General features: G+C 38.1%; 2 protein-coding genes across 2 annotated transcripts in view; one reads left to right on the top strand and one right to left on the bottom strand.

Annotated features, from left to right (window-relative positions):
• The window catches only part of LOC141579803 (uncharacterized), a 55706-nt gene extending 54418 nt beyond the window's left edge, over positions 1-1288 (bottom strand). The window contains exon 1 of the mRNA XM_074378634.1: positions 616-1288. Within this exon, the coding sequence (XP_074234735.1) occupies positions 616-1288 (673 nt within the window). The remainder of the gene's footprint in view (positions 1-615) is intronic.
• ARGLU1 (arginine and glutamate rich 1) lies at positions 1038-25227 on the top strand. Its single transcript, XM_010952350.3, has 4 exons — positions 1038-1384; positions 9380-9605; positions 11880-11963; positions 24386-25227. The coding sequence occupies exons 1-4, from the start codon at positions 1038-1040 to the stop codon at positions 24548-24550; spliced, it is 822 nt and encodes a 273-aa protein (XP_010950652.1). The 3' UTR covers positions 24551-25227.
• The last annotated feature ends 2162 nt before the right edge of the window (positions 25228-27389 follow it).

Below are 27389 nucleotides of genomic sequence, written 5' to 3'. Positions count from 1 at the left end.
TCAAAAGGAAAACTGCTAATTTTTCTTCGACTTGGCCCCCTAGAGTCAAGCCTTTTACTGAACTCAGTTTTTAAATTGAGGCATCTGAGTTTTCTAGGCATCAGTGAATAGTAAGTAACGCCGCCTCTTCTCTTGGGGGGACTTGGCAGTGACATTTCGCTGTTTGTACCATTGAGGGCCACGACTTCCCCGGCTAGGGCTCGGTGGGGTTTACCGGTTCCTGGCAGGGGCTCTGCGACCTCGGCAGGCACCCTGCTCGGCCACCTGCTCCCCTCCGGACCTGGCGTCCGCACTCCTAAGACACGACTGACACTAGTTCACAACGCAACACGCTGGGAACGACGGCCGGCGCGGAGGCCCCGCGTCGAGCTCCGGCTCCACTTCTCCGCCTCCCGCGCGCCCCGCGAGCCTCACCGCCACTTCACGAGGCGCGGCGGCGCCCGCTGCACGCAGAGGGAGGCTACCTCAGAGACGCAGGTGTCACCCTGACACCGGGCCGGTCTGCCTGACAGAACCGGCTCCTAGAAAGCAACGTGGCCGGTCAGTCCGTTCCAAGGCACGGTTTCATCCGCACCAGAACGTCACAGGCCCATTCTCACCGTATTGGTGTCTTACCGGAAAGTAAAGGGCTCGAAAGCTCGAAAGCTGAGGCGAAAAGCTCCGGCTCCCGCGCGTCAGGCTGGGGCGGGGCTGGCGGAAGGAGCCGAGCGCGCTCGGAAGCGCTCGCCTCGCCTTCGGCAATAAGCGTCGGGGGCGGGGCGCGCGCGACGGCGCGTTCCGCGCGGGGCATTGTGGGAGGGGCGGCCGGTGCAGCCGCGGCTGCCATCTTAGCAACTCCTGGCGTTGCGGCCTTGTCGTTGGAGGCGGCCTTCGTGGCGGTCTTCGGCCTCAGGGAGCGATAGAAAGTCAACTGACTGACAGCTTTCTTTCCCCGGGCTTCGACAGGACGGTCGGCCCGCATCCGGAGGCGGAGGCGAGGGTAGCCGGGCACGTGTGGGGCCCGAGGCCAGCGGTTAGTCACAGCGTCGCCCGGAAGGATGGGCCGGTCTCGGAGCCGGAGCTCGTCCCGCTCCAAACACACCAAGAGCAGCAAGCACAACAAGAAGCGGAGCCGGTCCCGATCGCGGTCTCGGGACAAGGAGCGCGTGCGGAAGCGCTCCAAATCCCGGGACAGTAAACGGAACCGGCGGCGGGAGTCGCGGTCGCGCTCGCGCTCCACCAACACGGCCGTGTCCCGGCGCGAGCGGGACCGGGAGCGCGCCTCGTCCCCGCCCGACCGCATCGACATCTTCGGGCGCACGGTGAGCAAGCGCAGCAGCCTGGACGAGAAGCAGAAGCGAGAGGAGGAGGAGAAGAAAGCAGAGTTCGAGCGGCAACGAAAAATGTGAGCCCCCTCGGGGGGAGGGGCCGCGAGGTGGGGGGTGGCGTGGGGAGAGGAGAGGGGGCTGGCGTGGGGAGTAGGGGGTGGTGTGGAAAGTAGGGAGTGAGGCGAGTGGCAAGTGGCGGGGAGTGAGAAGTGGGGAATACGGTGGAAGGGAGTTGGGGGTGGTGGGGAGGGGGGAGTAGGAAGTGGCGTGGGGGGAGTGGGAAGTCGCATGGGGAGGGGAGTGAGGGTTGGCGAGTGGGGGGAGGGGAGTCTGGGGTGAAGGAGGTTGGCGAGGTCGTAGGAAGCGGCCTCAAGGGGCTGCAGCCCGACGTATGCAAAGCCTGGAGCAGGAAAGACCCACAAGTTGGTTGGGAAGGAAGATAGTGGGTCTCGGGTAGGAAGGCTTCGAGGAGAGAAAGCTTTTTGGCGCGAGAGGAGGAGAGTCCCGGAAGTAGGGGGTGGAGTTGAGAGTGGGCTTGGAGAGCCGCGTGGATCCTTGAGAGTGAGGAATAAGCTACCTCAGAGATGGGGATGGGGAGCGTTTGTAGGCCCCCTGGAGAAGAGCACTCTTGTATTGCATCTTAAACTTGGGACAAGGTTTCTCAGGAATAAAACGTTTGAGGTGGTTCAACAGTACACCCAAAAAACTGCGTCTTACTTTGGTGTATTCCTGTTAGAGTTGTTGCGGTCGCTTTTCTTTTCTTGGGTCTACTCTTTGTCTACTCTTTGTATTTTGAGGTGTAAAAACAAAATGCGCACACCTCAAGGGTCCAGTAAGATGAGTTTTGACGCTTGAATTCACCAGTGTAACCACCATCCCAATCACAGCCTATTCCATTTGTTTACTTTTTTATTCATTTTGCTTTAGAGTTCTCTGTAGCAAACTTCAGCGCAATCCTACTCATTTCTCCTTGTGGTGTACCTGCTGCTTAGAAGATCCTTGAATGTTTGCTTTTACTTGGCATTGATCACATACAGAAGAGTCACACCAAAAGTATCTTTTATCTAAGAGTAGGTGCAAATAATCCCAAACTAATGAGATCTTGGTTGTAAAATGTAGAGTTTTGTTTTGATTCAAGACCATGGAACTCTGATGCTCTAGGTGTTCTTTCCCAAAGCCATATTGAAAGGTAGAGTTAGATTTGCTAACTCTCCCTGCTTAATCAGCCATCTTCCTCAGTTCTGCAGTGCATGTTTAGAAGGTGTTCATGCAGCAGGAAAGGTACCGAAAATAGAGTTTTCCTGAGACAAGTTTATGTGTACTTAATTTTGTAGGGGTTTTACATTTTTCTGCAGTGTAGTTTGTGTTACGTAGATGTTTCAGCAGAACTTGTTTCTAAAAGCAAATCATTAAGAGACAGGGAACTAGGGCACTATCTAGTATTATAGAGGAAGCAGTACCTGGAGAGCTCTCTTGCTGTACTCCTTTAAAACATGCACAATGCTTTCAGTTTTTTCCTTTAGTTAGAACTGTCAGTGGTACGAAAACCAAGTACAAGTAATTGTGTCACAACAAACCTTGATTACATAGAATCCAGTTTTTTTGGTCTGGAATAAGGTCCTTGACTGAAGATGTAGCTCTCAAATAACTTTCAACAGATGAACATTTAAAAAAATTATCTAAGACATTTTGGAGGTGATTTTTCCGTGTGATAGCAAAGGATATCTCCAAAGAGTAATGATTTGCCTTTCACTAGAAAGCTGAGACTTACAGGCAGAGTGAAAGGGAACTTGGTATGCGAGGAATAATCAAGCTGCGCATGAATAGAGAAGAAATCTGGGGATGAAATGAGAAAATAGAGCAGCTGTATAGTTCCAAGTTGATACAAGGAGCACACTATCATTAGCACTTAGGAAGGGAGGAGGGAGCAGGGCTAGCAGCCACCTGCACACTGAATTCCTGTGTGTCATGCAGTGGGCACTGCTATGGGCTAATGCCTAGTAATGCAAAGGTGACAATGGAAAGACCTAGGTTTTGCAGCCATGGGAATGATCAGAAGTTGTTGCCAGTCTGCAAATCCTGTTGGCTAGTTTATTCAACTAATATTTATGGAGCATTTAATAATAAGTGCCAGGCATTATACTTGGAGTTGTTAATATAAAGATGATTGCCCCCTCTTTAAAATGTTGATCTAACTTAAAGACAGGTAGGTAGATAGGTAATAGTACAGTGTGGTAAGTACAGTGATGGTGATGTGATGGTAAGAAGGAACCATCCTGGATGGGTAAATACCTTAGTTCCCCTAAGAAATGAGTGACAGATAAAAAAAATACGAGACTGTTGAGCTAGGCATAGGAGAATACACGTGGACCAAAGGAGGGTGACCCCTCCACTCCTGTCAGTATAAAGGGAGGGCTGCAAAGTGGTCTTTGGTGGAGTAAAAAGGTGAGTATTGACTGGAACTTGAGTAAGTACTGAAGTCATGGAGGGACTGGAGAGGTAACTAGAGGTTGGGAATCATGGGAAGAGTCTTGTATACCATATTAGGAGCTGAGATTTCATCTTAGAAACCAAAAAGGTTTTAAGCAGGTCAATGCATGGGTTTGTTTGCTTGTTTTTAAACAGATATAGGAAAATAGTTACACTAAGTCCACACAGGAGTAGTAAGGGAGCAGTTGTTGGAATGGAAAGGAGGAACAGATTTAAGAAACATTTAGAAAGAAACTACTGTGTGTCAGACACTAGTTAAAATGTCAGAAACCTGGTGGATGGGGGAGAGGGAAAAGTCAAAGGGAGTTTCCACTTGGCACTTCCAATGTAGGCACTAGATTTTGGATATAGTGAGTTTATCCAGAGTTGACATGGGGGACTGAAGCCTCAGGGAAATCTTGAAAGTAGATAGAATGACCCAGGGAGAGTGTGGACAGAGAAGAAAGAGCAGTTAATTCATGGGGCTGAAAGAACCTTAGGAAATATCTGTATTTACAGTTGGAAGGAGGAAGACAAGTGCATGGTGGAGCAGAGAAGGTACCAGAAGAACACACACGTCAAGTGTATCTTCAAGAGGTCCAGTGTGAGACGGAGAGATAGCAAAATTAAAATCTATTGAGCTTAACCAATTAGAAAGTCTCAGTAAGATGGGCAACCATATTGTTTTGCCATTTACAGTTCTGAGGCCTTGAATAAACTACTTGCTTGTAAGCTTGATTTCTTATCTGTAAGTGAAGATACTTGTCTTGCTTATTGTGAAGATTAGAAGATTATTGTGCATTTAAATTATCTAGATGATACTTGGCATGTATTTAATGGGACACAGTAATGTTTAATGTCATTTATATACATGCAGCCAGACTGAACCTAGTGAATTTAAGAAGTGATCTTACAAGTTATCTTAATGCAATAAAAAGTAGACCTTAAAATTAAAAAATTTTTTTCTCAGTTTTGAATAGCTCATTCACATTGTTCAAAATTCAGTTCAAAAGGTCTCCTCCGTATGTCCCACTCATTTAGTGTTGTTCCATCTCTCCCCTCCCCTCCACCCTTTTCATTTTCATGTAATTGTGAGATGCTTTATGTGTGTTGTACTAACTGTTGGAAAAAAATGGGCAGCTGAAAGTGACTTGTAGCAAATCAGGATAATAATGTTAATGACAGTAACTTACTGTAGCTTGTGATATTAGATTCTCATATACTTAGTGTTCAACTACATGGCCTATCAAGAGCCTTCTAAATTAGAGTACCTCACGTGAACTGGGACCTGTGTGAGTGATTCTTAGAGGAATACTTGAGCTCATTGTGAGAGCAAATTCAGTATATGGAACTATGTGTTTTGGGGAGCTTAGGGCTTTGAGACAGAACATTAGGGCGTAAGATCAAGCTGATGTTGATAAGAATTTTATCAATTTTTAAGTAATTATTTTGGTAGTTAAATTCTTGTGCATACGGTTGCCGTTCACGTTTGTTGTGGAGAAACAGTGTAGGGTAGTACAGTGCTCAAGAATCTGAGCTTGGGAGTTACGTAGGTTGAGAGTCACCCCTCAGCAAGGGGCATTGTGCCGGAGCCCAGCTAGTAGACTGCTTAGCCTCAGGAGCCATCAGAGAGGTAAATGATGATGTCGTGTATAGAGCTGTCGGCAGAGTTTTGGGTATCTGTTCAGTACTGAGTAAATGCTGTTCGCAAATATTATGAAGCAGTTCCTAGAAGTAAGCTCCTAGGGTGAGTTTGTACATTTTAAAGACAAAATAATATTGCCAGTTGCTCTGTACACATAGTCGCACTCACATTTAACAGTATTTTATTGCTACACCCTTGCCGTGTGTTTTAATAGTTGTCATTTTAAAGTTGTGATTAGTGTTTTTAAAATACCTGATAGCATGGAGAAAAATGAGGAACTACTCTTAATGCCATTTTCATTAAAAAACTTGAAGATTTTGATTCAGCCCATTTATCAGGTTGAAATTTTTAGCAAGGGGATGGATTCAGCAGAGAAGCCTGAGGAAAAGATTAGAGAGATTGGGGAAGGGTATATAGCTCAGTGGTAGAGCACATCCTTAGCATGCATGAGGTCATGGGTTCGATCCCCAGTACCTCCATTAAATATGAAAAATAATAATCATGATAAACAAATCTGTTTACCTCCCTCCGAAAAACAGAAAGACAAAAAAGAGACATAAAAGAACATTGAAGTTGGCAACTCATATGACAAAACTTTTAAGGAATGAATAGGCAATTTCCTAAGATACTGGTGACAAAAGTATGTGTTCGTTTTGTTTTTGTTTCCCTGAGAAAGTTTCAGTGGCTCTTAGAAAAGTTAGCCTAATACCTGCTTAATCATTGATTATGATAATAAGTTTGTCATCAATGAAAATCAATTTCTTTTTTGAATTTTGAGAGCTACCCATCTTCTACCACCACCACGCCAGGTGGTAAAAGGGAGGCTCCTTTGTGCTGAGCTTTGCTCAGTTCTGTACCTTCTATCTTTGTACTTTTATGGGAAAAGACAGACAAGAAAGTGACACAGGTGTATAGAGATTGCAGAAACATGCAGAGAATTTTTATTTATGTATGTTAGTACTTAGATTTAGTTGTAGAAGAGTCACAGAAGCACAGGTTGTATTAGTAGGATTCAGGGTTCTAGCACAGCATCTAGTACACAGTAGGTTGTTCAGTACTGACCTGCCATATCCCTTAAATGCTTAATTCCATTGTTTGTGGGCCCGTTGGTTTTCTGGGTTCGGGTGTGTTGGAGGAGGGGAATTAAAGCAATATTGGGCTTTAACTTTTTCAGCACTGGATCTAAAAATTGGTTTAAATTTTTCTTCTGATTACTGAAGTAGCAATTTCAACCTTAACAAGAATAACACAACAATGAAAGTTACATGTTTAGTAATACTTGTAGGGGAACAGCTCTGCTCTGGTGCCCTGACCTTGCTTGTCTCCAAGTAGGAAACAGCAGCAGGGCTTAATTACAGTCCTGGGGGGTGCCCTGTGGTTCCCTCAGGGACAAAGGGAGATAAGCAGCCTTGTGAGAAACTCCACCAGGTCATTTCTCATCCTCCTGGTCTCAGCTGAGCTTGAGAGTTTCCACGTACCCTCCCCTTTAGGCTATAAGACTGCGGAGTTGTAGTGAGAATTGAATCCTCCGCAGCAGCCACCTGGGCCTGCACTTCTCACCCAGTACTGCTTGTCACCTAGCCTGTCTGGTTTGGTGTGTGAGCAGAGACACAGGGAGCTGACACCATGCTGATCTGGCTTTTGCTGTAAGTAAGAAACTGAATTTATTTAGGCTCGTTTTCTCATTACTGAACAAATCTATGGAACTGTGGCCTATTAGCCATTGTGCCATACTGCTATTATTTAGGGACTGTTTGCTTGACAAAAACCCTGAATATGTATCCACCTTTACCAAATTCCTAATTGGGCAACTTTTCTACAGATAAGCTAACCCAAAGCCTTATCCCATTCCTTTCCCTCTGTGTGGAAAGTTTTCATTGAAACTTGGTTTACATTGTCCTTTTAAGTTAAATTGTACCATTCTTGAAATTTTGAAGTGAAGTTTCATCTTAAACTTCTCTACATTTATTAATTTTGTAGGAACCATCTAACAAAAGAATGTGTTTGGGTGTGTTCTTTTAAAACTTTATGTTACGGAAACTTTCTGACTCAGCAGAAGTAGAGTATTGTTATCCTGGTATACCTTTCATCCATGTTCAGCAGGTGTCAGCCTTACTTGTTACATCTCTTATTTCTGTCTTTTTCTTTGGACTAAGTAGAGAAACAACATTTTTATATTTGAAATAAAGTTTAATTTCCATTTAAATCGCTGCCTGATTTTCTTTAGACATTCCTGGCGATTCATTTTTAGTGTTGGGGTAGATACCTGTTCTTCACTGAGCTGCTGTATAGGCTTATTGAAACTATCCTAGTACTGTATTTTATTGGATGTTAAAAAAGAAGGAAAAGGAGCACAGAGTACATTTTAGGCTTTTTTTTTTTTTTCATAAAGATCACTAATAATTTAGTGTTGGGGAGGGGATATCTAAGAAACAAGCAACAAAATCTTTGGAATGGTTACTGCAGATATCTAGAAACTAGCAAATTATGCTTTCTCAAGTAGCTACTATATCCCTGACAGAAGTATGTCTAGATTATAAATGCAGAAACAGATGTGAATCAGAATGTTAGATACACTGGTGTTAGTATGGTATCACCGTGAATAAGTAGCAGGGGTTGAAATTGAAAGCACTTGAGTGGGAATTGAATCATCCCCCAAAATAGTTCTGAATTGAAGTGGGGGTTTATTTAAAGATCACTTAGAAACTATAGTCTTTACTAAACAGATAAATTGAATGACTCTCATACATATGTATGAGTCATCAAAAGATACAAAGGTTACAGATTTGTTTAATCTTGTGGATTATAAGAAAGGTGAAGCATTGATAGATTGGTCTCTTAGGATTTAGATGTACTTTCAGAGTCTACATTCATTCATCACAAACTATTATCTCAGATAATGCTCTTCAGTAGAAATACAGTGTGAGCCACATGTGTAATTTAAAATCTTCTAGTAGCCACATTAAAAAAAAACTAGTGAAATTAGTTTTAATATATTCAGTCCCTCAAAATATATTGTCATTTAACATGTAATCAGATAAAAATATTTATGAGATCTTTTATATTTTGTTTTCCTGTTAGTCGTCAGTTCAAACTAGATACATGTGACTAGTGGCTATCCTATTTAAGATCATTAGTATAAAATGTGTAAGGTTTCCACTGTTGTTCCTTGATAACTGTTGGTATCTGCAGTGCAGAATTTCATTTTGAGTATAAGTTCATTTATAGTGTTTATATGGGATTAGAATAATTAAACAGTATCATGCTTTATTAAACTCTTTAGTAGAAGTGATAATAAAAATATATTTTCATCCACTTTCCCATGTATAGAAGAGCTTTTAATTGAAAATTAATACGAGAAAGAAAAAGTGCTGTAAAGGGTATAGAGTTCGGAACTTGAATAAATTGGTCTGTATTTTCGCTGAAAGCTACAGTATTGTTGCTTTAGCAGTCTGAATCTCTTTGAGCCTCTATATATTCTGACCTTGCTTGGGGAGAGGGGGATGAATTTAGCAGATCTGAATTGCTTGCTACATAATAGTTTCTTCTGACTTCTCTGTAATTCAGTCCTTAGACTGAATGGATTGGCAGATAGGCAAATTATGTATTTAACAGCTTGTCCCTTCATTATAAAGCTGATGACAAAAGTAGATTTCCTGTTTCAGATTTACTCTACAGTTCCTAAAACTAATGTATTTGCTCTTTGTATATACTAGTCTTTTTATTTACTTTAGAAAATGGTAGAGGAAAAAACCGTGATTTTCTGTTCATTTGAATTTCTGTATCACTTAACATCTTGGTATCTATCTTTTCTTAAATGTTACTTGAAAATGAATTGCAAAATCATAGAAATATATAATCAGACTCAATGTTTTGCAGGCTTAGAACTAGTTTTATTTCATTTTTGGGGTCTATTTCTTACCATTATCTAAGCCATTTTTCCCACTTTGTTTGCTAGTCGGCAGCAGGAAATAGAAGAAAAACTCATCGAGGAAGAAACAGCACGAAGAGTGGAAGAATTGGTGGCAAAAAGGGTAGAGGAAGAATTGGAGAAAAGGAAGGATGAAATTGAGCGAGAAGTTCTCCGAAGGGTGGAGGAAGCCAAGCGCATCATGGAAAAGCAGTTGCTCGAAGAACTCGAGCGACAGAGACAAGCTGAGCTTGCAGCACAAAAAGCCAGAGAGGTAACGCTCGGTCGTTTGGAAAGTAGAGACAGTCCATGGCAAAACTTTCAGTGTCAGGTGTGCCTCCTGCTCAGTTCAGAAAGAAATGGAATACAGACTAATTCCTTTCTCATCTAAACTTAACATTGCTGCGAAAGTTAATTTTTTAGCCTATTCAGATGTGCTGACTGATATTTAAAAGTTATTTTCATAAAACATATTCAAGGATACTTTTTGATATACTGGAACTGGCTTACATATTTGAGAAGAGTTTGAAACTTTTGCCATGGCTGCAGGACTTACATTCTTTTTTGGAAGGGTGCGGGGAGACAGGGAGTGGCGAAGGGAAAAGGTTAAACATCCACCTGTGGTTATGTGTTCTTCTTTTCTCTCTTATTACCTAGACTGTGAGAGGCTTTTTGCCTTCAGTCAGATTAAAAAGAGCAGGGCCTAACATTGAGTGACAGCACCTGCTTTTGATAAATAGGTTTTCTTGCTCTTCTTTTTTCCTCCTTTTATTCCTCACCCCCTACCCCCAATCCTGCTTCAACACAATGGACTAATTCTAGCATTCTGATCATAAGGCCCTCCATTTTCCTAATGTGTTTCAAAGAATCTTTTTAGGAAAAATGTCCAGATTATTCATCCACTTTTTTAGTATCTACTAACAACTCCTTTTTTTCTCTAGAGAGTTATGAAGGAACAGGTTGTCCTTGTCTGGAGTCAAGCTAAACACATGATTTGTTTTATCAGCAGCTGGAGCAGAAGTTGAAAATGTCTTTCTGTGAGACAGTAATTTGCTACTGAAGCTTTATGGCTTATTTGCACTGATTACTCCAGGATCCTAAAACTTGTTGAAAGTCACTGAAATACTCAAGGCAAATTACTTTACAGCACTGAGTGCTCCTCAGCATAGTTTGCATAATGAAAATGAATTCCACTGGTGTGTGCCATACGAAATCCTGTCATAGTTTTTTGAACTTCAATATTTGACTCAAAATATGTGACTCGTCATTTTTAATCTTGGCATTATTGTGGACAAGCTGACATATTATTAAATCTCTGTTTGCCAGTAAGCTTAGCTTTTCAAATGCATTTTCCCTGTGTTGTCTTTAATTAGATATACATACCTGTATTTGGTGGATATCACAGACTGTGCAATTGAATGTATGAAATTTTTATTAGTGCCTTTAATAACGAAGATATTTTTGGAGTAATGGTGCTGTCTTGTAGCGAGTTATTAATCATAGGAAGATTTTTTTCTCTTCATTTACTTTTTGTTTCATATTAACAATTTTTTTTTACACGGACACAACCCTCTGACAGTCTTTCCAAATAATCAAAATCATTTGACTATGTATGCTGTGATCTCAACACTGCCCAAACCATCAAGCAGTCTTCATATAGTTTGCATTATAAAATCTCATTAAATTCTCCAAGAAAAAATAAATTACAGAATTTTATTTCCTGACCATGCACCCCCTGGATTCCTGAATTTCAGTTCAGACTGTAGATGACCAGATAAGCTGCCTTTAGAAATTGTCAACATCTGAATGTTAAGTCCATTTTCCCCATGGAAGAAGCCCTTAGTTCCATGAAGTATGGATTACCATTTGTATTTTCCACTAACAGTAAATGTATTTTTCTTATTAATTGTTTGCCTTAGGAATGATGAATTACATTTTTTGTTCCTTCTTACCATAAACATCTGCATTCCTCAGCTCAGCCTTCCTTGTATGTTGTTTCTTTATAAATGGTTGAGCTGCTGATGCAGGTATTGCCAAGCTAACAGTACAAATCATTTTAAAGAGGAAGCTGGCGCGTATGGCAGCCGAGGAGCACACTCTGCAGGACACTGGACAAGACAGTAAATATGCAACTTTTAATGCTGATTAAAGGAGTATAGGTAAAGAATACGTAGGTATACATAATTGGTGAGACAAATATTCACTTTATTTATATTTTATATATTATTTTTTTAATTTGGTAAATACTATCCAGTTTTGTAGTTGTCCTTGTTGATTTGTGTGATATTAAAGTACTAGTAATAATTGCCAGGAAACTATCATTAGGGAGGGTTTAGTCGGTTGCTGTTTGGACTGGGAGGGATGATTTAAATTTAGTGCTAGAAACAAATTTTAGTGACTGCACAGTTTATCATTTGTCAGACAGAAGGTAGCTATAGAGCTACCCTGTAAGTCAGATCAAAAAAGTTCAGAGAAAGATTAGTAAATATTTATCAATTTTTAAAAAACATTTTATTTTTCTAACATCTTAACATGTCCTCCCCTTTAGGAGGAAGAACGTGCAAAACGTGAGGAGCTAGAGCGAATACTAGAAGAGAATAACCGAAAAATTGCAGAAGCACAAGCCAAACTGGTATGTGTAAAGCGTGCATGAAAAGTGCTATATTGTTACTTTATTTTTTTCAGGGTTTGTGGAGTGATTTTTGTACTCTATAAGTGACTTCGTTTTTAGAGTTTTGGGGAATTTTAAGGGATTTTAGGCAAGAGTAGGAATAGTTGACTAGATTTTAGCTGCTGTCTTCCAGAGGAATCTGTTCGAGGCAGTCCAAAAATTCTGATTAATCTGGAGACAATTCCAAAATTTGCAGTGGTTTAAAACAGATTCCTAAGGGAAATTGTATTATCCCTATCACCAACTTTTTCTATCCTACTCTCATTCACATTTCCCCTGTGCCTATAAAACAAAAAAGCTTGGAGGTATTTAAACCAAGTAATATGCAGCATTTTACTTGGCATTAGTTGCCTTGTTACTAGACAGAATAAGTAAAGAGTATATATTTGATAGTAAGTGCTCCAGATTACTTTTTAAAATAGTTTAAGTTTAAAATATTTAACTTGATTAATATTATTTAAGTCTCTGTGACTTAAGTAATTGCATTATGATACAGAGATGTAAAACGAGATACAATTTTTAAACTTTAATAAGCCAGTGTAAGAATGCTGAAGTAATTTTTTAAATGGAAAAACTAATAATACGTATTATTTCACATCTGTCTTTTTTCCCTATTCTATATAAAGTGGAATAAAAAGTAGATAACATTTTTAGTGTATTAGAGTGTTCCCAGTTAAGAGTATGAATATGTTTTGGAACATCATCAGTATGCTGATAAAGAAAACTAGAGTTAAAGGACTATGGATATAAATAAATCAAAAAACAAGGATAGTCAGACATTATAAGGGAAAATTTTCTTTTCCACATGAAGATGGCATATAGACATTCTATTTCAAAGTAAGAATATAAATTAGAGATAGAAGGAAGTTTACTTAAGATGAATGAGGATCAATGCTATTACTGCCTAGGAATGAAGACATGACCCAGGAGGGGCTCTTGGTTCTAGACAAGTTTTGTCTAGTTAAGAAATGTGTTGAGAATAATACAGCCATAGGAAGAAATTTGCTGCTAAGTCATACTGTTGACTGAAGGGAAAAAAGCAAGATGTAGGCTCCAGTGGTTTAGAAAAAACAAATTCTGTGACTGTGTTGATAAAAGCAGAGAAAAAGATCAGGGAGGGTCTAAGTAATTAACGGTGGATCCCATGGGAGTACAGTGAAGGAAGACTGTAAATAATTGTCCTATTGTGGATAAGAATGTGAAAGTGAAAAACGTGGTTCCAGAGCATGATCTTTTAAAAGATAGTCTGCCCCAGATAAGAGCCAAACTAGAAATATATAAGCAACTTACTGAGCATTACAATGGATTCTTAACTTCATACCAGTGCACTGGCTGTTGTGAAAGCCACAGGCAAGGAGAAGACTTACTCCTGCTTTACCAATGAAGACCTTAAAATCTGCCTAGGTGAAAAAAAGCAGAATATGAAATGGATGAGGAGTCATAATAAGATGTATCACTATATGCTAATTAATAAGTATGTGATAATGCTTTTTTTGGTGATCAACATAAGGAGAAAGTCTCAGTGCAAGTGGGAGGAATAAGATGAGAAGTCTGCATCTTAATTTGGGTTTTGAAGGTTGAGCTTTGAAAGGTAAATGTAGACTGGTTTGTAAGGCATGGATGTTTTGGGAAGAGAGGAACAGTATAATTGATACTTAAAACATTGAAGCAAAATTACCCAGCATGAGGGATAGAATTCCTCTTAGAACATGGTGTAAGAGCCTGGATAGTATAGAGAGTTCAGTTTGTGGGTGGCGTGAAATACCAGAGGGTGACTTCTAGAGCAAAACTCCTAGAACTTGGTATGCACTGCCAAGGTTTCGATCCCTTCTGACCCTGGTGTGGCTGTCTGAGTGCCTAGGGACAGCCTGGCCTCCTTATGTTCCTCTGGCAGCCTTTGTTTACCCATGAACCATAAAATAGAGCCTTCTGTGTGTCATTACTGGGAAAAGATTAGCAAGCATATTCTAGAGCAGTGCTTCACAAGTGGTGGTAATTGGCCAGATTTTTTTTTTTTAACCTTTTAATCCCAGTTTGTCTCCAAACCCTACTTTTGCAAAATACAGTTAAATGAATTATTAGAAAATGAGATCACATTGCTATAGAAGTTTCTAAAACACTTCTTAGCTTCTATGTAACTTGTGTGTAGAACCCATTACAGTTGACACTGTCATTGGTCCGTGGGCCATACTTAACACTAGCACTGGGCTAGAACATTTGATTTTGACTTAATTTTCTGTGCAGTGACTACTCTGACTGCGTGCTATCAGTAAAAGTTCCATGAAAAGATACCTTAGGGGAAAAGAAGCTTGAATTTGAGAAAAATTGGTAAGAAATTGGATATAATTAGCTCATTTGCTTCTTGTGATCAGTAAAGTTGGAAGCCTAAGAAATTGTTGATGATAGAGAAAAATAATTTTTATTTGGTTCTGTTGGTGGTCATTTACTTACAGGGAAAGTAAGAGTGTCTTGTGTAGGAGACAAAAAATGTTACTGTATAAAGATGCAAGACATATATTTTTGAGGTTTCTTTCATTTTTTGTTGTCCTCTTCCTCTCAGTTTTGAGCACAGTTATTTAATCTTTATACATTTTTACTAGGAAATACTACATGGACTATATTGAAAGTCTCATTAAAATAATAGATATTTTGATAGCTCAAGTGGTAGAGCACATGCTTAGCCACACAAGGTCCTGGGTTCAATCCCCAGTATCTCCTCTAAAAATAAATAAGTGAACCTAATTATCTCCCATAAATAAGTAAGTAAATAAATAAATATTTTTTAAAAATCATAGTTACTTCACAGGGAACTATATTCAGTATCTTGTAGTAGCTTATGGTGAAAACGAATATATGTATATTCATGTATGACTGAAGCATTGTGCTGTACACCAGAAATTGACACAACATTGTAAACTGACTGTACTTCAATTAAAAAAAGGTAAAAAAAAAAAAATATTTAAGAAATAAGGGGGCTATAATAGAGTGCTGTAGAGAGCATGTGACTTTCCTGGGTCTGTCAATAGTAATAGTATATCTTGTTGAACCAACAGTTCTCTTTGCTTTGTTACATAATATAGATGTTAGAGATATGGACCTGTTCATTGCTGTGTATAAATTTAAGAAGAAAAATGGGAAGCATTCTTGCTTCTAGAAAGCAAAGGAGGAAGAGGAGTGGCTAAGCTTTGCTATTAACGTAACCTATTTGAGAAACTAATGTGTATAAAAAGCAATTTGGAGATAAAAATAGCCAAGATGTTAAGTTCTCTTAAAGACTATTCATTGTGGAGACAAGAGCAACTGCAGGAAAAGTTAACTAATAATATGGAACTATTTGGTAAGTGACATGAACTATATGAGATAACTGACATTTGATAGTTGCTCTGGGAAGTTTACTGGAAGAGATACCCCTGAGCTGGGCCTTGGTGGATAGTGAGACATTGAATTTAGGATGGGGACAAGAGTGGGTGGAAATGAAGTTGGGCAAAGGCCTTTAGGGAAGTAGAATTAGAAAAAAGTCAGAGTGTGGGGTATCTCTTGGGATAATGGGGAAAGGAGTAGTGGTGGTTGTAAAGGAACTGTGTGTGTAAGAAGTTTGTGTGATAAACATGGGAGATGAGGTTCTGAAAGCAGATTAAAGATTGATTGGAAAAGAACGTACCCTGGAGGAGACTTCTTCAACATTATAACCATGAAAGAACAGCACAGTGATCTCTTATTAATAAAGAAGGCCAACTCCCTGAAAGGGAAAAAAAAATTACTTTGAGATGTAAAAGAGGTAATTCACACAAATAAGATGAAAAGTAGCTGTAATAAATTCCTGAAAATAAATCCCAACCTCAGTAGGAAAGCAAAGAAATGCCCCCTCCTTTTTCTTTTTCTCTAGTAACTACATACCAACTTCGAAAAGATTTTTTCCCCCATTAGTACCAAGTGTTGGCAAGGATATGGTATACAGAGACCCTTTGTATAGTAATCCTGGGAGTTTAAATGGATATGACCATTTTAGAAAATAACAGTAAATCAGTAAATACCAGGAACCTTTTATTCCTAAGAATTTGTCTCATGGAAATTGAATCATATACAAATCAACTTACACCCAAAAATGTTTTCCCCCTATTATTTGAAAAGTGAAAATTGCCCAGGTGTTTAGATAAATTATATCCACAGTGGATTTTTTGGCAGTCAGAGAGCACTTGATAATACAGGGGAAATATCTAAATACAGAACTTACATATGCATTATGATTTTCCTAATTTGAAACTTATATTTGAACATTATAATAGAAAAATATGCCTAAGTGCTAAGAATAGTTCTCTCTAATTAGTGAGCTTACATGTAACTTTATGCTTTTCTCCAGTTTCTACATTTTCTGAAAGTAACATTTGTCACCATTATGATCACATAAAAATAATTAGTAAAGACAGTAAATTTAAGCCACCCTTAGACTAACTTTTAAGTAGGTCCCCATGACAGAACTTCAAAGATTGGTCCCAGTGATGTCTATAGTAAGGAACACATTAGCTAAGCCACGTGGGGCTCTCATGTATGGTAATCATATTAAGTGCTCTAGACCGAGTTATTTTTGCTCATTTCGGTTCCAAGTTGTTAATCAACATACTTGATTTTACCTGTCCATAAGGAGGCAAGGAAATATTAACCAACACACATACTTCATTTATAAAATCAAACAAGAATTAATCCAAATGTGGATTGGCTTGACTTGACTTGGCTTTTTGGCAGATTGGTTCCTAGTTCTTGGGTTAGTATTGGCAATGCACAGCTATCTTCAAGTATTTGAAAGGCTGTTGTTACTAAAATGGAGAATTCTAATTTTCTTTAAAATGTTAAAAATAGTATTTAAAATTTTTTTAAGTTCTCTTCTTCACACAGTTTTTTTTTTTAATAATGTGCCTAGGAAAACCCCAGCTACTGTTCTGAAATTTATATGCATCTTATGTATCAGAAGGGGAAACAGACTAAGTGAAGGTGATAGATGTTGCTGTGGGATGAAATGTTCTAGGAGGGTATGTCAGTAGGAACAACGACCCTCATGACTGTCCCCTGAAATTCTAGATCTATAGTACATTTCCTCTCTATAAAATTGAAATAGCTTTCCATTTTTCCCTTGCCAAAAAGGGAGATTTATCATGCTCATTGTGCTGTATATATAACACTTGGTATCTCACCAGTTTGAGAGATGAAAAACATAGTACCATGTTTACACACTGACTGTATATGAAATATAGTCCACATACTTAATTAAGTTTAAAGTAAACCAGATCTTGCCTTGCAATTAAGAGATAGCTCTGAAAAGAGTTCAGAGAAAAATGTAAGAAATAATTTTTTAATATTTGTGTAGTAGACTGAAAAATGTCGCCTACCTCACAAAAAAAGACGTTCATGTTCTAATCCCTGGAACCTGTGAACGTCACCTTATATGGCAAATAAAGGGTCTTTACAGATGTGAGTAAGTTAAGAATCTTGAGGGAGAGTTTTTCCTGGATTATCACTGCGCCCTAAATGTCATTACTTACATCCTCAAAAGAGGGAGACAATGGGAGATTTTACCACAAAGCACACATAAGGGAAGCCAAAGACAGAGCAGAGAGAGATTTGAAAGTGTTGAACTTGAAGATTGGAGTGATGTGGTCAAAGTCTAGGAATCCTCGCAGCCAGGAGGAGCTGCAAGAAACAAAGAATAGACTCCTCTAGGTCCTCCAGGGGGAGCACAGCTTGCTGACATCTTGATTTGGGTCCAGTAATCCTAATGTTTAACTTTTGGCAGTCAGAATAATTTTGTGTTGTTTTGAGCCTATCTAGTTTGTGATGATTTGTTTTTGTGAAAATGTGGTAGTGTTTTTTGAAATTGGACAGTGGGAAGAGGCTGGAAGAATTTTGAGACATGATCAGAAATGCCTAGACTGCCTTAAAAAGACTGTTGGTAGGAATATGGACTTTAAAAGGTACTTTTGTTTAGAACCAAGAAGTAAAATGAGAACTTGATGTTTGGGGAAAATTTTAGCTGATTTAGATTGCAAAAGATACTAAAATTAGGAGGTTCACTGTTAGAAAACTGGAGCAGAAATGCTCTGGAAAGAAGGCTTAATGGCGTGACTTTTTGCTAACCATTTGTGAATGCTGAAGAGATTATGTGGCTCATCCGGCTACCTCACCCATTTTAGCAAAAGCCAGGATTAGATGAGATTATCCAGAAAAGACCTGTGGAAGAGCCTGTTTTCTAGTGGCCTGGTGTGTATGGGAGACCCACAATGTTTTTGAGGATGTTATATCAGCAGAAACTGCCAACATGGGCTGAGAGGGAGAGAGGACATAATGATGAAAGGCTTTCATACTCCAGTAACATAGGAAAAGGTGATGTGAAGACAGAACAGAGATTCGAAGATACTGGCAGAAGGAATGTGACTCTGTCAACACTTTGATTTTTTTTTTTTTGTAGGCATACTGATTTTGGATTTCTTCCCTCTAGAATAAACTTCTGCTGTTTTAAGCCATCCAGTTTGTGGTCATTTGTTCCAGTGGCTACAGGAAACAGCTGGAAAGAGAATGGGCATTTATAGTAGAGTAAGCGTATGTAAGTTGAAGTAACACAGTACTTAGGATGGCCAGTAGTGATGTATTTACCTGTATTAAGAGACAGAAAAGTATGGTATGGCACCAAATGTGTCAGTTAAGTATTTTAATTTGAAATGAAATGGTGGGGAAGTTAGACAAGGATTTTCTTTCAGTCAGTGAGAACTTGTTCCCAGTTGATAAGATAGAAAGCTGATTTAATTATGGCAACGAATTTGTTTTTTAAGCTTTCTGGACGTTAGTGATATGACATTGTGTGAGGTGGAAAGAAGGACAAAGGCTAGAAACAGAGCTGCTGATGTCAGTGAAAAGATGGAGGCTTGAATTGATAAGGTGGCAGTAGAAACAGTAGAGAGAGAATAGGTAAATTTGGTGAGTGAAAAGGATATACAGAGAGGGAAAGAAGAGGAACAAGGAAGGGAAAGCAAAGGCGTGGTAGGAACCAGGGAAGACCTGCTGCAGTCATGCTAACAGCCAGGGATCACCAGGCGTTTAAGGAAGACTTTCACAGAAAGCAGTGGATACTGAACAAGACACACAAAAGAACTGACTTGAAGGAACAGAGCATATGGGATACAGAAGATGAAAAGAATCACATCTAGAAGAGTAATTTTTTGTGAAAATTTAAGAAATGAATGGTAAAATCCTGAAGGCATCAGGTTTCTCTTTTGGCAGTAACATCAATCTCTCCACAGCTCAGGAGGACTGATTTTTGTACCTAGTATTTCATTTTACCTTAACTATCGGTCCTTGAAGCAAATGTCTGTACTTTAGGTAAAACAGAATCTCAGGAGATGTTATCTAATGTTGAAGTCCCCAAAATTATATTTATATAGGCTATAAGGATAATAAAGGGGAATTAAATTGAAAAGGGGGCTAGAGGGTGTGTGGTGGTATGAATTCTCTTTCAGTGGGTAGCTAATGATGTCCCACAGTAATAGTATATATCCTAAGGAGGTAACTGTCGGAATAACTAAATAACTATGGTCCCTTGGGGGAGGAAGAGGAATTGCTTTTTTCAATCCTTCTGTTATTTTTTTAACCTTGTACATGAGTAACAATAATAATATAGTTTGCTAGGAGTCAAAACTAACTACATCAAATTTCTTAATTTTTTTTTACTCATTGTTTAAAATGGGACTTACATTATATTTGTTATGGAGGGGAAGGTACATCAAAGACTTAAATTGAAAATGGCAGAGTGGAACAGGAGGGTGTTTCAGAAGGTTAAAATGCAGAAATTCACATTTCCAAGTAGAGGCATGTTTCCTAATTGTAGTTTTTTTCTCATTCTGTCCCATCATTCCTATAATCACTCCCCATAACAACTGTTTCTACCTTTGGATTTTTTTTGTAAAAATTCATATATATTTCAAGTAGTAGTAGATTTTCAGTATCCCTGTTTACTAAAGAAACTGCTGTTAAGGATCTTGATCTAGAATTATGGACAGTGTAAAAGGAGGATGCTTAGAAAAGTAATTTTGAAAAAGGCAGCGTGACATCTCCAGGGAAAGGGGGATAGAAGATACTGGGAGGAGTAAATAGACCCTTCTCCTATAATGCTGTATTTTGCTTTTGTGTATTTCATCTCACTAATCATTCTTTTGAGTGGGGTAAAGGTTGAAAGACTTTTTGAGACCTAACAAGTCCTGGATGTAGTGGCTAGGAGGGCCTGCCCCAGTGTGATAGGTGTTGACTATCTTTTGGCTTCCGTGATGTCCACCACATAAGGAGAGCTTAGTGTCGCTCATCTGTGTGAATACAAATGTACATACCCTTCCCCCGTCACTTGAAATAATGCTTTCTTTTGCATACATTTGAAACAAAAGAAGAGGGGACAGGAACAATGGGTAATATTCGCCAGCAAATGGGGTCAACAGGAATGAAGCAGCATTTCAGACAATTACTGCAGGCGCGGGGGTTTGGAAGAATACCTAGCAAGTGGGGTGCAGGGTCAAACCGCTTACAGATGGATGGGCAGTTTTTCATCTCTTGAAAGTCACTATATTAAAATGAAAGATGACTTTGGTTTTTCTGAACTAGTGCTTTTTTTATATATAATTTACTTTTATTGTCAAGATTTTATCAACTCATCAAGACATTCATCAACTTCCAGTTGAGAAAGTTTCTGTGACTTCCAGTTCAACATGGTTTTCTTATTTTAGAGCTAAAGTAACTTTTTTCCTTCTTCGGTCACTCTTAGGCCCTCAAATATTTTTTGTTTGGTTTAAAGGGTAATTTCCAGCATTTATAAAGTATTGCACTTTACAGTGTGTTCTCTCATTATCTTACTTCATCTTGTAATTACCCTGTGAGATAATTGCTCTGTGATCATTTCATATATAGATATAAAATAAGGGTCACAGAAATTAAGATTTTTCTCAAAATTATTGAAGAAGCTTAAAGACCAGGTATGCACATCGTAAAATTCTTTTTTGTTTTACAAGCCTAAGGGGTATTAACTTTACAACTAGGGAGCCTTCCCCTCATATATTAAAGTTGCTAAAAACTTACTTTAACTTCTGAGTCTTAATTTTTAATACCTATATTGTGTTATGTTTCCTGTACAACCCAGTTTATCCCTTCCCACTCCCTTTACCCCCTGGTAACCATAAGTTCTCTGTCTGTGAGTCTGTTTCTGTTTTGTAGACAAGTTACTTGATTGACTTTTAAAAATCATTCCATTATCAAGTACCTCTAGTAGCACTGTATGCTTAGCACCAGGGATAACACTATTAGCTATAGTCCCAAAGAAATTACTCCCCCTCTAAATATATACACTCTTTAATCTCCTATGTTTGTAGACTTAAGTGTGAGACTGAACCTTGTCTTTTTCTTTACTCAATCTAAAGGCAATTTCAGTGTAGTAGAAATAGTATTTTCTGTCAGTGAAGGGAATTAACTTCTTAAATCTTATTTAATTTTTTGATTAGGTAATAGCACATGATTCAAGTTTATTTTTAATAGCCACACAGTATTTTCTTTTATAGATCTTCCATAATTTAATAGTTCCATATTGAGTATTTGGGTTTTTCCAGTCTTTTACAAATCATGTTGCAATAAACTTGTTCAATTTTGCATGCATGCAAGTATATTTAAAGGATAAATTCCAGAAAATTAAATTGCTGGATAAAAGTATTACAAAATGCAGTTTAGGGTAAAGAGTGCCAAAGTACTATTCATGAATTTCTCTTATGGGTTGAGGTTGTGATGTTCATTTCAAACCCTTTACTCCCAAAGATTCTTTCTAATCTGCTTTCCTAGGTGCTGAATTAGAACCTTAGGGAAAAGTGAGTGTGGGGTGTTTATATAGGTAATAGTTTCCCAAGCACATGCACACACTCTGAACCTTTACCATATGCCCTGATTCAGTTGCGTGTGCCATTCCCTTACCCAAATGTGTTCTGATTTATGAAAACTGTGGGTAAAGTAATTGTCATACGAATTTACTAATGATGATGAGAAGCAGATAATTATTTCTTGTGTAATTATCAGTGTCTAAACAAGAGAGAGGTCTTTTAAAATGGACCCTGACGTACAGGTGGGATTTCAGTAAGAAAGCGTGGCATGAGCTATAGAGAAGGGGGGGGGCAAGATAGAAAGGGTCATTTAGGAGAGAATAGTAGAAACAGAGTTGGAGCCAGATTATAGCAAGTTGTAAATATGCTAATTTAGGAGGTTAAGCCGTATTCTGTGCACACTGGAAGTTTGAGGGCAAGAGAGCGCAGTGCTCAAGAAAGGTGAGGCTAGCAGCATTGTATGGATTGGATTGAAGGGCAGAGGCTGGAAACGAGGAAAGCATTTCAGATCTGCAAGAGATGTGGGCCCCTGAACTGCAATGGAAGAAAACTCTAGATGAGAGAATATAAAGGAAGAATGAACAAGTTTAATGACTATTTGGTTGTGTCAAGGGAAAAGGTGAAATAAAGCTATACTATATACTCTTTGGGTGGCAGTAGGTAAGACAGAAAGGTTAGGCTTGAAGAAGTTTAAATCTTGAACATGTTGAATTTTGAAGACATTGAAGAAATTCCCCAGTTGAATGTTCATCAGCCAGCTGGAAATGTAGTTTAGGAGGATGGTATGAGAGAAGGTGTATTTCAGCTCTCTGGTGGGTTTTCCACCTTATACAAAGATAGAAATATATGAAAATCCACTTTTCCATCTTGCCTGCCCATCAAATTCCCACTTCTTAAATTTTGGATCTTCTTCATCTCTGACCTTACTTGATTACAGTGGATTCGCTCACTGCCTGTCTTTCACCTTTTACTCCTCATAATCCTTTAGCTTACACCCTCTCCTGCTCTCTATCCCTCATCTTAAAGTAAAACAAACCTCTTTTATCTGGTGGTGGGGTTTTTTTTAACCCCCACAGGATAAAATTTAAATGTTTTATGTTACATACCAGAATTTGTTACTTTTCCCATGCGTTCTGCCATAAGCCCTGTAATTCAGTCACATTGATTTTTATTATTCCTGAATAGAAAAACCTGTCGCTGGCAACAGACATGACTGGTCTGGTGGAGGACCTTAGCCTTTTGAACCTTAGTGTGTCATGTGTGGGAGGAGGGAAAATTTTTAAGACTCAAGTTGAAGTGAACAGAAGACTGAATAAAGATAAAGTTCACTAAACTTACGATTAGTTTTTGATCGTCTAGGAAATTTCAGTAGAGTAATGGGGATGGAAGCAGTAAGTTTTTAAAATTTAACTTTGAATGGAAATAGACATTTGAAGGATGCAGTGATGTTTTTAAGATCAAGGTCAGATAGGAAGAAGACAACTCTGATAACATTAAAAAGTCAAGAGTTAGAGCAGGTTTTATCAACCTTGGCACTATTAACTTTTGGGGCTAGATAATTCTTTGTTGTGGGGGGCTGTCTTACACATTGTAGGATGTCTAGCAGCCTGTCCTCTACCCACTAGATGCCAGGAGCCATCCCCCAGTTGTGACAACCAAAATCACCACCACACACTACCTGATGTCCCCTGGGAGATGGGAGTAAAATTGCTGCTGGTTGAGAATTAAGGAAGTGAACATGGTATCTTTGGGAAAGAAGGAGAGACTTGATGAGGAAGGAACTCATGCGAATGGCCTGAATTTTCTTGGTAAAGAAGGGAAGTCTGTAGGGAACACAGGAAGGGGTTTTGTTGCTTGAGACTGAAGGAATTGAAAGCATTGCAGAAATTAATTATATTGGTGTCTGTTTGAAATTAGATATCATTTTATAGTCAGCCAGGTCAGAAAGATTTCTTGTTATTTTTCTCTCCAGAAAAAAATTTAGTATGCTCTTGGTTGTATATTGACAACATAATGTAGCTCCATTGGAGATTGTGTGTATAGTTTCTTGAATGCCTTTCTAATGGTACATTTAGTTTTGGTAATTGGTAGATAAAATGCTCTGAAAAATTCATTCTTTGATTCATAATTGAGAGTTTATTAATCTGGTGCACCGAAGGTGTAGATAAGAAAGTAGTAGAACAAAATGTATACTGATCTCTAGACATGGTTTGTAGAAACTTTGTTTTCAGGATGTTCAAGTGCATTCCTATAATTTGTTCATATACTTTACATAAAAAACAAAATCAGGAAATGTAGGAATAATTACTTGATTAAATATTAAGGAGTTCTAATTCCTCAACATTTTTTCTTCTGTCAACTTTTTGTGTCATCTTAGGCAAGTTTTCTTAAACATACACTTCTGTATGCTCCTTTTGATTAATTTGTTACCTAATTTCCAAAATATTACTAATAGAAATGAAATTCTGATTTTTTACTTTTAACTTCTAGGCTGAAGAACAGTTGAGAATTGTTGAAGAACAAAGAAAGATTCATGAGGAAAGGATGAAACTAGAACAAGAGCGACAACGTCAACAAAAAGAAGAACAAAAAATTATCCTGGGCAAGGGGAAGTCCAGGCCAAAACTGTCCTTCTCATTAAAAACCCAGGATTAAATTGCAAACTCTGAACTTTTTACAAAGAAAAATGGAAAAACTTTGTATGGTAGCTTCATGTTGAAGTGGTTTTTTTGTTTCGTTTTTGTTTTTTTAATTTGGAAAATCTGGAAAGTTAGCTTGTTCTAATAGGGGCTATGCTCTGCAATTCCTTTTTCCCCCCTCCCCCCACCCCCTTAACTTCCATTAAGTCAAATCCTTATCAGATCATTGTTATCTTCTAAAAAAGTGATATATTTTTCACCTGTTGGATTCTGTAGTAGTGGTCTGAAGAAGAGCAGATCACTTTGTAAACTATGGATGGTCTGATAAGGCTTTTACTGACCCACTGACTTCAGAGTTATACTCTGTTTACTACATCATAATGCTGGTTTTGCTGACTTTTTGTTTTTTTATATATTTATAAAAAAAGAAAAAGTCGGTAATTGCATTGGAAGCGCCCAGGGTGTCACTGGACGTTTGTGTGGTGTATTGTTAGACCAGTGTCCTTGCGACACTGTTGCTCTTGACGTTCCCGACACAGGTAAGGAAACGGTCGGTCAGCTCTGATACACGATATATATACAGTGCAGTATTGTCTCTGTTCAGTTTGTTCTTATTTCATTGACAAAATCAAACCAGCATTCCCCATTGTGTAAATAAATGATTTTGCTGAATAAAGTAAAGTCTTAAATTCATATGTTGAAGCAATTTTTTTTAAAGTTCTGTTAAGTCTTAAAGAGGGTGGTTTACTTTTTGATGGTCAACAATCTAGAATTCCTAGAACTATGCTATGTATTTCCCCTCATTTATACTTTTAACATAGGATTTATATGTACATTAAATATACTTGAGAATTAGTATTTAATGGCTATTTTTACAGATATTGAATTTATGCTGATACAGCAATTATGACAACAGTATTACCTTTAAGAAAGACTAAGCACCCAGAAAAAGATTTAAATTCTCAATCCTGTGCCTCTGTTTTAGGATATAAGTATTAATCACCACAAATTATACTTAATAAAGACAGAAAAATGCTTCTAAAAATTTATAGTATCTTAGATTATTTTCAAAGTGGGCCATCAGAAAGAACTTAGCTTTGTACTTTTACAAAAGGCTAAGGGTAGCCAAATCATCTTCAGGGTAGGGTATCTGCACGTTTATTTTTGGGACAAACACATTTAAACTTACAAGCTTTTGTTTTTGCATGTAATATCTTATGAATGACTCTTATACACTAGAATCTGCCTCATTTATCTTTACATATGTTTGTTTGAAGTCTACTGGTATGAAAACATTTATTCAAGAAAAGGATATGGATGAAAAATGCTGCCTGAGATGCATAGACATGTCATCAAAGTAGAGAAGCTTTCTCCAGTATTTTTGAGACAGTTTGATCAGTCTTTGAAAACATGAGTTAATGAGATGACTAAATGGTAGATTATTTTGTGTGTGCATGCTAAGAAAAATGCTATTACTTTAGTTTGAGCTCTTCAATGAGTAATTGTGGTAAGGAACAATAAAATCAGTTTAAATATCTTTAAAGGTAGAATTTTAAATAGGCATGAACTGTAGTGAGAACTGACTTTTTAGTAAACATGATACCTGTTACTCTGAAACATTCACTTTACCTAAAGAATTTAGGTTGCTTACAAATCTTTTTTTAATCTTTAAATTAGGTTAGCTCTAATTATTTCATGATTCTTACACTTTTTTTTAAAATGTAATCTTTTTTTGGTACAGATCCATTGTTCCTAAGTTGTGTATTCAAATTTTTGGAAATGTTTATTTAAAAATTGTTTTGCTATACAAGTGTTCTAGACATTGTATCTAAGAGAGTAGCCTGGACTTAAAAATATTTGAAATCAGCTTATGCGTGCCTTTTAATTTTTAAAAAATTTCTTACTGCCACATATGGTGTGAAATCACAGTAAGTTGCTTAGTAACATTTGCAGTATCTGCTTGCTGTTGGAGACTCACATCAGATACTTAAATTGTTCCTGTGCCAGGCTGCAGGAAAGAAGATGTAATTGTCAATAAAATACACCCAATCTTTTCTGTGCTGCAACAATGTGTAGTGATTTGTTTTCTTCATTTGTTCTCACTGCTTTTGTGTACATTTTATGAAAGTTCAAATTCTTTCCCAAACCATTAGCAGTTCAGATGTTCCCTAATTTATTAAATATGCCTTTATTCACAATTTGTTTTTTAAGGTTATTATTTCTTAATGCATTATAGAATTAACTAATGACTGTTTATTTTTATTACAGTATTTAAATATGTAGTTATTGCCATTTATATTGTGGAGCTTGCAGAATTAAATCAGTTGTATAAACTAAACCTTTAAATTAGCTTGGTGTGAGGACTCTTCAATGCTTGCAAAGAGGGGAAGGGGTTTGTAGGTAAGATTTACTGCTCTAGTTCTCTTAAGATACAGCAAATCAGGCTGTCTCTGTCCTCAGTTCATTGTTTAGTCATTCAGTTGTGGTATATGTTCATAGTTTTTCTGTATGGCCACCAGTACCTTAAGAATTGGCAAAAGAAAGTTTGTACTTTTTAATTTTCTGAAGTTAAATAAGCACAGAATCCTGGCCAGTTGAACTCTGTGTATCATTTCTAATGTCTCATTTTACATCAAGGGTCCTCCTTAACTAAAATTTCCCCAAAGCTCTTAATACTCACTAGAGCTTCTGTTTTCAGTTGTCTCAATTGTTTGCTCCTTTACACCCAGAACCATCCATCTGTTTTGTATTGGCCATGAGACATTCTGAAAACAGGATACCTTAATTTTTGAGACTTGCCACTCCCTCCAGGAATCATATGAACACTCAAATACCAGTGTTATTAGTGAGAGGAC

This window comes from Camelus bactrianus, chromosome 14, assembly GCF_048773025.1.
Source record: "Camelus bactrianus isolate YW-2024 breed Bactrian camel chromosome 14, ASM4877302v1, whole genome shotgun sequence".
Classification (NCBI taxonomy): domain Eukaryota; kingdom Metazoa; phylum Chordata; class Mammalia; order Artiodactyla; family Camelidae; genus Camelus; species Camelus bactrianus.
Note: the sequence above shows the minus strand (reverse complement) of the source record. Positions and strands in the feature narration are given on the sequence as shown.